We start from the raw sequence: 12,927 nt of genomic DNA on the forward strand, positions 1-12,927 counted from the left end.
ATGAAACAGGAATGTACAGAGTGGGCACTGGAACGAAGGAGAACAAGATCAAAGGACATTTTATTTTTATCTCTATCAGTGGGTCAAAGTCCTTTCAGAAGGAGCCTATAGTGGACCTAGGTGATTGGTCATTTTATTCGTCAAAGAGGCACACACTGAATTCGCATGGAGTGTTATAAAAGGCTTGGAGCGCAAGCTCATGTTGGTCTTAACAAGAAGAGAAGGCTTCAATGGATTCTCTTGTGGTCCTTGTGCTCTGTCTCTCCTGTTTGCTTCTCCTTTCACTCTGGAGACAGAGATCTGGGAGAGGAAAACTCCCTCCTGGCCCCCCTCCTCTCCCAGTCATTGGAAATATCCTAAAGATAGGTGTTAAGGACGTCAGCAAATCCTTAACCAATGTAAGTATGCTCCTTCAGTGGTTTGCAAAGGGTAAGTAAATTCACCTGTATTTTTTGAATAAAGTATATCCCTTGAGGTACATTGTTACAAGAGATCATTGTAAAATAAAATACTTTGAAAGGCTTTTGTTGCCTTTTCCAGTCTGTCAGTGTCAGAAATAGTGGAATGAAATCATGTATTTTATGAGTAGAGAAAGATTTAGGTCTTTGCATGTTAGATTCAAAATAACAAGTCAATAGTTTGAAATGCTGTGTTCCTTCTTCATTTCATAGCCATTTGCTATAAATTTTGGCTGAAGGTAAATGGTAAGGGACGTGTTTGTTGTTAGAGATTTTATTAAGTTCTCTACTATACTAGCCATGTGTTTTATTCAGAATAGCCATGAAAACTGAACTTCTCTGAAGAATTAATTTATGCCTGTTGTAAAGGAAATAGCTGTGGATTCAGGACCAGCAAAAGCAGATAAATGGTAGATAAGAAGTTACAGGCTTCCATTATTAGATCCACAAACTAATGTTTTAATTAAACTGTACCTACAATATATAAACCCCGAAATGACCTTAGGGTTTAGTAATGGTAGGAAGAGAGTCAGAAGATGTATAAGTATTAGGGTTTTTTCTCGAGTGAAAGATGGTTTAACAGTGTTAATATAATATGTGAATACCCCTTGTTGTGTAATAATTAGCATATACAGGTAGTAAAGGACTGTGATTAGTGTATTAAACCTTATGAGCATGATGGTATGATTAGACCAAGAGAATGAGGCTATAGTTATGAAGACTACTCCTACTAGATTGATGGTAGGGGGCAGGGCATGGTTGGCAAGACTAGTTAGGAGTCATCACATGGCTATCAGGGAGAGAAGTGTTTGAAGGTCCGGTGTTAGTGTATGGTTTGGCTGTGAACTCATTTGTAGTTTCAGTTTGAAAGACAGAATAATAGGGATGAGGTTAGTCTGTGGACAATTATTAGGGCAGTTGCACTGCTGAAACTTCAGGAGGTCTGAATGAGAAAAGCTATGATAACAAGTGCCATGTGGCTTATGGAAGAGTAAGTAATGAGTGATTTTAGATCATTCGGCACAGACAAATGGAGCTCGTTATGATTATAACTCATAAGGATAGTATGAGGGAGGAATAAGCTATAAGCTCTGTTGGGGGTGAGGGATTAAAATGATTCATATAATCCTGTAACCACCTAATTTTAGGAGTACTGCTATGAGGACTATTGACCTGGCAATGGGTGCCTCTATGTGGGCTTTTGGGAGTCCTAAGTGGAGTCCATAGAGAGATATTTTTAGTATAAATGCTATGATGCATGCTATTCATAAAAGGCTATTAAACCAGGAAACTGTTAGTTCTTAAAGCTGGGTATTGGCCTTAAGGTGGTCTCAAGAGTGCTAATAAATATATCAAGCATCAGTGTTTGAATAAATGGAGTTTCAAATTTGGGTCTTCTGTACATTAGCTGTAGGACACTGAAAATGAATTTGTCATTCTCTGAGCTCAGTTTTTATTTATTTGTTTATTTATTTATTTATTTATTTATTTATTTATTTATTTTTGAGACAAAGTCTTGCTCTGTAGCTCTGGCGGGAGTGCAGTGGTGTGACCTCAGCTCACTGAAACCTCCATCTCCCGGGTTCCCGTTCAAGCAATTCTCCTGCCTCAGGCCCCCAAGTAGCTGGCATTACAGGCATGTGCCACCATGCCCAGCTAATTTTTGTATTTTCAGTAGAGAAGAGGTTGCACCACATTGGCCAGGCTGGTCTTGAACTCCTGGCCTTGTGATCCACCTGCCTCAGCCTCCCAAAGTATTGAAATTACAGGTGTGAGCCACCACACATGGCTGTTTGTTTAAAATAGAGTAAATAGACCTGCTGAATGTGTTGATGTGAACATTAATTGTAATCTGTGCAGCAATTGTCTGACTATTGCCTTGAACATCACAGATCATCTGAGTGGCGAGTATAATCATCATCATGTTTATATGTAAAATTCAGAAATATCTAAAGCCTGTGTGGCTGAATAAAAGCATACAAATACAATGAAAATATCATTCTAAGTGAGGCTTAGTAAATGGACGAAATAGTTGCTGCATTTGCTGTTATCTATATCTACTTTCCTAGCTCTCAAAAGTCTATGGCCCTGTGTTCACTCTGTATTTTGGCCTGGAACGCATGGTGGTACTGCATGGATATGAAGCGGTGAAGGAAGCCCTGATTGATCTTGGAGAGGAGTTTTCTGGAAGAGGCCATTTCCCACTGTTTGAAAGAGCTAACAGAAGATTTGGTAGGTGTGCATGTGTCTGTTTCAGTGTCCATCTTGGGGATGGGGAGGATAAGAAAACAGAGACTTGCAGAGCTTCTCAGGCAGAGCTTGGCCCATCCACGTGGCTGCCCAGTGTTAGCTCCCTCTTTCTTGCCTGGGATCTCCCTCCTAGTTTCTGTTTCTCTTCTTGTTAGGAATCGTTTTCAGCAATGGAAAGAGATGGAAGGAGATCCGGCGTTTCTCCCTCATGACGCTGCGGAATTTTGGCATGGGGAAGAGGAGCATTGAGGATCGTGTTCAAGAGGAAGCCCGCTGCCTTGTGGAGGAGTTGAGAAAAACCAAGGGTGGGTGAACCTACTCTGTATCACTGACCTTACTGGACTACTATTTTCTCTACTGACATTCTTGGAAACATTTCAGGGGTGGCCACATCTTTCATTATGAGTCCTAGTTGTTAGCTCATGTGAAGTGGGGGTTTGAGGCTGAGAGCCAAGGGAATTTGCACATATTTGTGCTGTGTGTGTACAGGCATGATTGTGCATACACTGTGGGTATAAAAGGCTCATTTAATCCTGTGTTCTCCTGAATTTTGCTTCTTTGCTTTCAAATAAGAAATCATGAATATAGATTTTGAGTTCATTTTTTGAAAGAGTTAAAGAGCAGTGTTTTTCCCATTACCTATTCCAGAACAAGTCACCAGAGAATGGACATGGTGGGAATGGCCCTATCACACCCCTAGGGAGCATGAACCAAATGGCATGTGCTTTTATTTAATTGGACTGTATTTGTATGGTCAGCCTCACTGACTTGTCTGGGGTTTCTTTTAGGCCCATACTTGCTTAGGCATATCTTACAGCAGTTCTCATCAATTATTATTTATCTGTAAACATGGTATTATTTAAAAAATAGTATTAATTATTTCTTGTTACTCTTGATTTATATATTTTCAGTAAATATGTGCTGTAGCATAATTCTGTGAAATACACAAATGTCAATTTACAAAACAATTTATTTAACTAGATTTTAATTATTAGTAGTAACTCTGTAATCTGTTTTCCCTAAGTATAATTTGGTTCTGTTTCAGTTATGCTTATCTTTATCCCACCATATTTATGAAATTTTGGCTTAGAAATTTATGGTAATTATTTTTTCCACTGCCATCTCTACTCATCTATGAAGTTTTACAATGTATCTGTTTGTCAGCCTTGATACCAAATTACTTTGTTTTTAAATTCTGTTTTCCAAATGAAGTGAAAGACTGAAAATCAGATTTATCTGTGAATGACACAACAAACTAACAGATTTCCAGCTATTCGATGCCCAGCCATTCAGAGTACTATAGAATAAAGTCACTATTTAGGACCCATAGATGTGAATTTGGGAGCTCTTTAAATATAAAGTTTAATATCTCAAAATAAGAGCTATTTATGACAAACCCACAGCCAATATCATTTTGAATGGGCAAAAGTGGAAGCATTTCCTTTGAAAACCAGCACAAGACAAGGTTGCCCTCTCTTACCATGCCTATTCAACATAGTATTGGAAGTTCTGAACAGAGCAATCAGGCAAGAGGGTATTCAAATGGGAAGAGAAGGCAAATTGTCTCTGTTTGCAGGTGACATGATTGTATATTTAGAAACCCCATCATATCAGCCCCAAAACTCTTTAAGCTGATAAGCAACTTCAGCAAAGTCTCAGGATACAAAATCAATGTGCAAAAATCACAAGCATTTCTACACACCAATAATAGACAAGCAGAGAGCCAAATCATGAGTGAACTCCCATTCACAATTGCTACAAAGAGAATGAAATGCCTAGGAATACAATTTACAAGGGATGTGAAGGACCTCTTCAAGGAGAACTACAAACCACGGCTCAAGGAAATAAAGAGATGATGCAAATGGAAAAAAATTCTATGCTCATGAATAGGAAGAATTAATATTGTGAAAATGGCCATACTGCCCAAAGTAATTCATAGATTCAATGATATACCTATCAAGTTATCATTGACTTTCTTCACAGAACTAGAAAAGACTACTTTTAATTTCATATGAAGCCAAAAAAGAGCCTATATAGCTAAGACAATTGTAAGCAAAAAGAACAAAGCTGGAGGCATCATTCTAACTGACTTCAAACAATACTACAAGGCTACAGGAACCAAAACAGCATAGTACTGATACCAAAACAGATATGTAGTCCAATGGAACAGAACAGAGGCCTCAGAAATATTACCACACATCCACAATCATCTGATCTTTGACAAACCTGACAAAAACAAGCAATGGGGAAAAGATTCTCTATTTAATAAATGCTGTTGGGAAAACTGGCTAGCCATACGCAGAAAACAGAAGCTGGACCCCTTCCTTATACCTTATACAAAAATTAACTCAAGATGGATTAAAAACTTAAGCATAAAACCTAAAACCACAAAAACCCCAGAAGAAAACCTAGGCAATACCTTTCAGGACATAGGCAGGGGCAAAGAGTTTGTGACTAAAACACCAAAAGCAATGGCAGCAAAAGCCAAAATTGACAAATGGCATCTAATTAAACTAAAGAGCTTCTGCACAGCAAAAGAAACTATCATCAGAGTGAACAGGTAACCTACAGAATGGGAGAAATTATTTGCAATCTATCCATCTGACAAAGGGCTAATATCCAGCATCCACAAGAAACTTAAACAAACTTACAAGAAAAAAAGAATTATCCCCATCAAAAAGTGGACAATGGATATGAACAGACAGTTATCAAAAGAAGACATTTATGGAGCCAACAAATGTACCAAAAAAAGCTTATCATCACTGGTCGTTACAGAATGCAAATCAAAACTACAATGAGATACCATCTTATGCAGGTTAGAATGGTGATCCTTAGTAAGTCAGGAAACAACAGATGTTGGTGATAATGTTGAGAAACAAACCCTTTTATACTGTTGGTAGGAATGTAAATTAGTTCAATCATTGTGGAAGACAGTGTGGTGATTCCTCAAGGATCTAGAACTAGAAATTCAATTTGACTCAGAAATCCCATTACTGGGTATATGCCCAAGGGATTATAAACCTTTCTACTCTAATGACACATGCACATGTATGTTTATTGTGGCACCGTTCACAATAGTAAAGACTTGGAACTAATCCAAATGCCCATCAATGATCGACTGGATAAAGAAAACATGGCACATATACTCCATGGAATACTATGTGGCCATAAAAAAGGATGAGTTTGTGTCTTTTGCAGGGACATGGGTGAAGCTAGAAATCATCATCCTCAGCAAACTAACACAGGAACAGAAAACCAAACACCACAAGTTCACACTCATAAATGGGAGCTGAACAATGAGAACACATGGACACAGGGAGGGGTACATCACATACTGGGGTCTGTCAGGGGATGGGAGGCCAGAAAGGGAGAGCATTAGGACAAACATCTAATGCATGAGATGCTTAAAACCTCGATGACAGGTTCATAGGTGCAGCAAACCACCATGGCACATGTATACCTATGTAACAAACTTGCACGTTCTGCATATGTATCCTAGAACTTAAAGCAAAACAAAAGAAAATTTAAAAAATATAAACTTTATCAATCACTTGATTATAACAACTTTATTTCAGAGATCCTCCACCAAACAAGAAAACCTTACCTATAATTTAATTTATTTAGCTATTAAATGATAGGCTGGGCCTAATCAATATCAAATTAAATAAGTTAAATTTGCAGGATGACTACAGATGGTGGGCATTTAGTTCCTACATAAGAAAATTCATTTTTAAAAAGCTACAGAAGAAAAAACTCCATTTATCAATTTACACGTTCTTATTTGCCTTACCTGGGATTTATATTTAAAATAAAAAGTTTTTGGCCAGGCACTGTGGCTCATGGCTGTAATCCCAACACTTTGGGAGACCAAAGTGGGCAGATCACCTAAGGTTGGCATTTCGAGACCAGCCTGACCAACATGGAGGAACCCGTCTCTACTAAAAATACAAAATTAGCCGGACATGGTGGCACATGCCTGTAATCCCAGCTACCTCTGGAGCTGAGGTGGAGAATTGCTTGAACCCAGGAGTCAGAGGTTGTGGTGAGCTGAGATCGTGCCATTCCACTGCAGCATGGGCAACAAGAGTGAAACTCCATCTCAAAACAAACAAATAATAAAAACAAACAACAAACAAAGTTTTCATTTAAATTTTTACAAACTAATCTATGTTAGGCATATTATTCATTTACATTTGTTTTCCTTCTTATAAAACACATTCTGCTTCTTACATTTATTTCCTTAAATACATGAATTCACCCACAGTCTCTGTAGTTCCTCTCTACTGGTTCAACACATGAGTCTTTCAGCTATTCATTATATATAAAAAGTTTTAAAATCCTCAACTATTCTTGCCCTTTCTATCTCAGTGCCTTGTTGTCTACAGACTTTGCAGACTGATGTTATTTCCTCTGAAACCTGAATTATTAGGTTTTTAGAAAATGTCTTTTTTTTTCCCCAAAGTAAAAGACAAATAGGCTGGCAATGTAAATTTATCATTTGAACAACCGTTATTTAACCAGCTAGGTTGTAATGGTCAACTCGGGATTAATGTAAAAGTGCTGTGTTGATTTTATGCATGCCGAACTCTTTTTTGCTGTTAAGGGAATTCGTAGGTAAGATATTGCTTAAAATTTCTAAACTACTATTATCTGTTAACAAATACAAAGCATTTTATATCTGAAGTTTAATAGTGTTTTAAATTGTTTCTAATTCTTTAGGCTCACCCTGTGATCCCACTTTCATCCTGGGCTGTGCTCCCTGCAATGTGATCTGCTCCATTATTTTCCATAAACGTTTTGATTATAAAGATCAGCAATTTCTTAACTTGATGGAAAAGTTTAACGAAAACGCCAAGATTTTGAGCAGCCCCTGGATCCAGGTAAGGCCAAGATTTTTACTTCCTGATAAACCACTTATGCTCTTTTTTTCTGACAAATCCAAAATTCTATATGGATCAAGGTCTGAAGTGCATTTTTGAATACTATAGTGTTGCCCAGACAACCATGGGGTGAATATCTGGGAAAGATGGCCAAGCCCTTTATTTTATGCATGGGAAATAAATGTCCCAATATAGGCCTGACTTCTAAGCCCATTAGCTCCCTTATCAATGTTTCTTCCACTAAACTCCAAAGCCCTGTTTCTATAAAGCGCTTTGGTGACAGCCCCAAAGCGTGCTCATATCACTCCATGGACATCCAGGCACTTTGGAGGCTTCCATTACTCACAAGACTTGTTCTTCACTTCACACTTTGTCATATTGTGTGGCAGAAATATCCTAATTTGAAAGACATCTCCTTCAAGAAGGGAGAATATTTGGGACCATAGAAGCTGCCCAGAAACATGAATAGGGCAGGGGTGTTTGATATCTCAGTTGGGATTCTAGCTGATGAGATAGCTGGGTTAGGAATGATGAAATTATTGGTTTTATGGTGTATGAACCATAAACAGATTTCACACTTATACTCTGTGCTGAATTGGCATGTTTTATACTCTGCCTAAATAATAATTGTGTGATTTTACAGAAGTCATTTAACTGCTGTGGTACACAGTTGGAATTTGAAGTATCTTTGAACCCCTCCAACTTCTAAAATACTAATTCCATTTCAGAGGCTGCTTGATAGAAATCAATATAGTAGGGACTAGCTTTGTACTATCAATCAGGTTGTCCAAACTCTCTTAACCTATGCTGTCGTCTACAAAATGTGAATGTGGTAATTCATGCCATCTTATATTTCAAGATTGTAGAGAAGAATTGTAAAAGGTAATAGAATTAATATGAAGATGCTTTTATACAATAAAAAGGAGGTGTGAGTCTAGAAAATGTTTATCATCGGGTTATAATTGATTCTCTGGTCAGAATTTTCTTCCTCAAATCTTTTATAATCAGATAATTACTACATATGTACAATAAAAATTTTCCCATCAAGATATATGATATATTTTATTTATATTTATAGCTGTAATTTACAACCAGAGCTTGGTATATGGTATATATGCCTTTATTAAAATCTTTTAATTTAATAAACTATTGTTTTCTCTTAGATCTACAACAATTTTTCTCCTATCATTGATTATTTCCCGGGAACTCATAACAAATTACTTAAAAACGTTGCTTTTGTGAAAAGTTATATTTTGGAGAAAGTAAAAGAACACCAAGAATCGATGGACATAAACAACCCTCGGGACTTTATTGATTGCTTCCTGATCAAAATGGAGAAGGTAAAATGTTAACAAAAGTTTAGTTATGTGACTGCTTGTGAATCTGTGATTCATGGACTTGCTCTGTGTTTACTAGGGATGTTTAACTGGTCAAACAGTAATGCTTGAGAAGCACTTTAAGTTGTTATTGTATGAATGAATATCCAGTAAGCATAATGGAAAATATAAAATTAGATTGTTAAATAATTAGAATATGTAGACTAAATTGTTTAAATAAAAATAATCTGCCCAAACAATAAAGATAGCTGAATAGGAACAGCTCTGGTCTGCAGCACCGAGCGAGATCAATGCAGAAGGTGGGTGATTTCTGCATTTCCAACTGAAGTACGTGGCTCATCTCATTGGGACTGGTTAGACAGTGCAGCCCATGGAGGGTGAGACAAAGCAGCGTGGGGCCTCGCCTCACCCAGTAAGGGCAAAGGGTCAGGGAACTCCCTCCCCTAGCCAAGGGAAGCTGTGAGGGACCCTGCCATGAAGAATGGTGCATTCTAGCCCAGATACTATGCTTTTCCCACGGTCTTCACAGCCTGCAGACCAGGAGAGTCCCTCAGGTGCCTACACCACAAGGGCCCAGCACAAAACTGGGGGGCTGTTTGGGCAGACAGAGCTAGCTGCAGAAATTTTTTTTTTTCATACCTCAGGGGCACCAGGAGCACCAGCGTGACAAAACTGTTCACTGCCTTGGGAAGAGGGCTGAAGCTAGGGAGCCAAGTGGTCTGGCTCAGTGGATCTCACCCCCACAGAGCCCAGCAAGCTCCACTGGCTTGATTCTTACTGCCAACACGGCAGTCTGAAATTGACCTGGGACATTTGGGCTTAGTAGGGAGAGGGGCGTGCGACATTACTGCGGCTTGAGTAGGTGGTTTTCCCCTCACAATGTAAACAAAGCCACTAGGAAGTCTGAACTGGGTGGAGCCTACTGCAGCTCCAAAAAGCTGCTGTAACCAGACTGTCTGTCCAGATTCTTCCTCTCTGGGTGGGCGTCTCTGAAAGAAAGGCAGCAGCAGCCTGTCAGGGGCTTATACATAAAACTCCCATCTCCCTGGGAAAGAGCACCTGGGGGAAGAGGCGGCTGTGTATGCAGCTTCAGCAGGCTTCAATGTTGCTGCCTGCTGGCACTGAAGAGAGTAGATCTCCCTTCAAAGCACTCGAGCACTGCTAAAGGACAGACTGCCTCCTCAAGTGGGCCCCTCACCCCCATGCCTCATGACTGGGAGACAATTCCCAGCAGAAGTTGACAGACACCTCATACAGGAGAGCTCCATCTGGCTGGCATCTGGCAGGTGCCCATCTGGGATGAGGCTTCCAGAAGAAGGAACAGGAAACAATCTCTTCAGGGCTGCAGCCGCTTCTGACAGTACCCAGACAAATAGGGTCTGGAGGAGACCTCCAGCAAACTCCAGCAGACCTGCAGCAGAGGGGCCTGACTGTTAGAAGGAAAGCTAACACACAGAAAGGAATAGCAAAATTAATATCAATCAAAGGGACATCCACACGAAAACCCCATCCAAAGGTCACCAGCATCAAAGATTAAAGGTAGATAAATCCATGAAGATGAGGGAAAAAAAAAAAAAAAAAAAACAGTGCAAAAAGGCTGAAAATTACAAAAACCAGAATGCTTCTTCTCTCTAAAGGATCACAACTCCTCTCCAGCAAGGGAACAAATTGGATGGAGAATGAGTTTAATGAATTGACAGAAATAGCCTTCAGAAGGTGGGTAATAACAACCTCACCGAGCTAAAGGACCATGTTCTAACCTAATGCAAGGGAGCTAAGAACCTTAAAAAAGTTTACACGAGTTGCTAATCAGAATAACTAGTTTAGAGAAGAGCATAAATGACTTGAAGGAACCGAAAAAAACAGCACAAGAAATTTGTAAAGCATACACAAGTATCAATAGCCAAATTGATCAAGCAGAAGAAAGGATATCAGAGATTGAAGATCAACCTAATGAAATAAAATGCAAGGACAAGATTAGAGAAAAAAGAATGAAAAGGAACAAACAAAGCCTCCAAGAAATATGGGATTATGTAAAAAGACCAAACCTATGTTTGATTGGTGTACCTAAATGTGATGGGGAGAATGGAACCAAGTTAGAAAACACTCTTCAGGATATTATCCAGAATAACTTCTTCAACCTAGCAAGACAGGCCAACATTCAAATTTAGGAAATAAAGAGAAGACCACAAAGATACTCCTTGAGAAGAGCAACCCTAAGACAAAGGAAGTCCATCAAACTAACAGCAGATCTTTTTGCAGAAACAGTACAAGCCAGAAGAGAGTGGGAGCCAATATTCAATATTCTTAAAGAATTTTCAATCCAGAATTTCATATTCAGCCATACTATAGCAAAGGACTATAGATCATTCTACTATAAAGACACAGGTGCACATATGTTTATTGCAGCACTATTCACAATAGCAAAGACTTGGGACCAACCCAAATGCTGATGAATGACAGACTGGATAAAGAAAATGTGGCACATATACACTGTGGAATACTGTGCTGCCATAAAAAAGGATGAGTTCATGTCCTCTGCAGGGATATGGATGAAGCTGGAAACCATCATCCTCAGCAAACTAACACAGGAACAGAAAACCAAACATTGTATGCTCCCACTCATAAGTGGGAGTTGAACAATGAGAACACATGGACACATGTAAGGGAGCATCAACTCCGGGGCCAAGATGGGTGCAGCAAACCACCATGGCACGTGTATACCTATGTAACAAACTTGTACCTTCTGCACATGTATCCCAGAACTTAAAAAATATATATGTATAAATCTACCCAAGGAGAAACAGAATGCATATTTCAGGTGAAATGGAATCAATTACCGACAAATATGAAAATATAAACTATGCCATGTGATGAAGATGAGCATCATTATTGCACACAGTTTATTTGAGAATGGGAAAGAATGGCTTAACCTAGGTGGGTTTCCTGAATTCCTGAAAATTGAAATAGGCCATAAAATATTTGCAGTGAGAGTCAGAGGAGGGTTTCAAATGGATTGGAACGCTCTACATGGAGGTGCAGAGGTGGGTGATGGAAAAGAGTAGGTAGATGGAAGAGGGAAGGGAAGCCTTCATTGAGTGTAAACTAAAATGATTTGTACAGATAACAGTTGGAATTTGGTGTCTATCAAATGATGTGTAAACATCAATCCTGTTGTCATTGCACCATTGTTGAAAAGGCTATTTTTTTCCCCTATTGAATTGTCTTGGCAACCCTGTCAAAATCCAATGGACTATAAATGTGTGAAGGTTTTTTTTGTGTGTGTGTGTGTGCTCTCAGTTGTACTCCATTGATCTATATGTCTCTCCTAATCCCTATGGTACATCGTCTTAATTACTGTAATATTGTATTAATACCAAGTTATTAAATCAAATCAAGGCGTGTGAGTCTTTTGTTGTTCTTTTTCAGTACCATTTTCACTATTCTGGGTCCCTTGAATCTTCATATGAAATTTAGAATAAACTTGTCAATTTTCTCAAAGGAGCCAATGGGGATTTTGACAGGATTGCATTAAGTCTGTAAATCAGGGAATTATGCCATTTATTAAATTGAAGTGAAATTCACACGATATATAATTAACCATTTTAAAGTGTACACTTGAGTGGTATTATGTATTCACAATGTTGTGAAACCACCAGCTTTCTCTGGTTTCAAAATGTTTTTATCACTCCACAAAAACATATCGTATTCATTAAATAATCACTCCATTCCTCCACCCCATCATGTAATGACCTCTAATCTTCTTTCTGTTTCCATGGATTTGCCTGTTATGGATATATAAAGGACTCATAGCATATGTAGCCTGTTATTGCTGGGTCCGTTCACGTATAAAGTTTTGGAGGCTCATCTAAGTTGCAACGTGTATTAGTACTTCATTCTTTTTGTCGTTGAAATATACTTTATTTTCCACGCACATATATCACAATTTGTTATTCATCTGTTTATGAACATTTGCATTGTTTCCAAATTTCGGCTCTTATA

The 12,927-nt window shown here is 38.6% G+C and overlaps 1 protein-coding gene across 2 annotated transcripts in view; it reads left to right on the plus strand.

The window, feature by feature from the left end:
• The first annotated feature begins 213 nt into the window (after positions 1-213).
• The window catches only part of CYP2C9 (cytochrome P450 family 2 subfamily C member 9), a 48,490-nt gene continuing 35,776 nt past the window's right edge, over positions 214-12,927 (plus strand). Inside the window, exons 1-5 of one of the 2 annotated variants that reach the window (XM_073019557.1) lie at positions 214-398; positions 2,528-2,690; positions 2,864-3,013; positions 7,428-7,588; positions 8,752-8,928. In XM_073019557.1, the coding sequence (XP_072875658.1) occupies positions 231-398; positions 2,528-2,690; positions 2,864-3,013; positions 7,428-7,588; positions 8,752-8,928 (819 nt within the window). In that variant the 5' untranslated portion in view covers positions 214-230. The remainder of the gene's footprint in view (positions 399-2,527; positions 2,691-2,863; positions 3,014-7,427; positions 7,589-8,751; positions 8,929-12,927) is intronic. The other variant, XM_073019558.1, reaches the window with a different exon arrangement.

The sequence above is a fragment of the Chlorocebus sabaeus genome, chromosome 9, assembly GCF_047675955.1.
Source record: "Chlorocebus sabaeus isolate Y175 chromosome 9, mChlSab1.0.hap1, whole genome shotgun sequence".
NCBI classification, from domain to species: domain Eukaryota; kingdom Metazoa; phylum Chordata; class Mammalia; order Primates; family Cercopithecidae; genus Chlorocebus; species Chlorocebus sabaeus.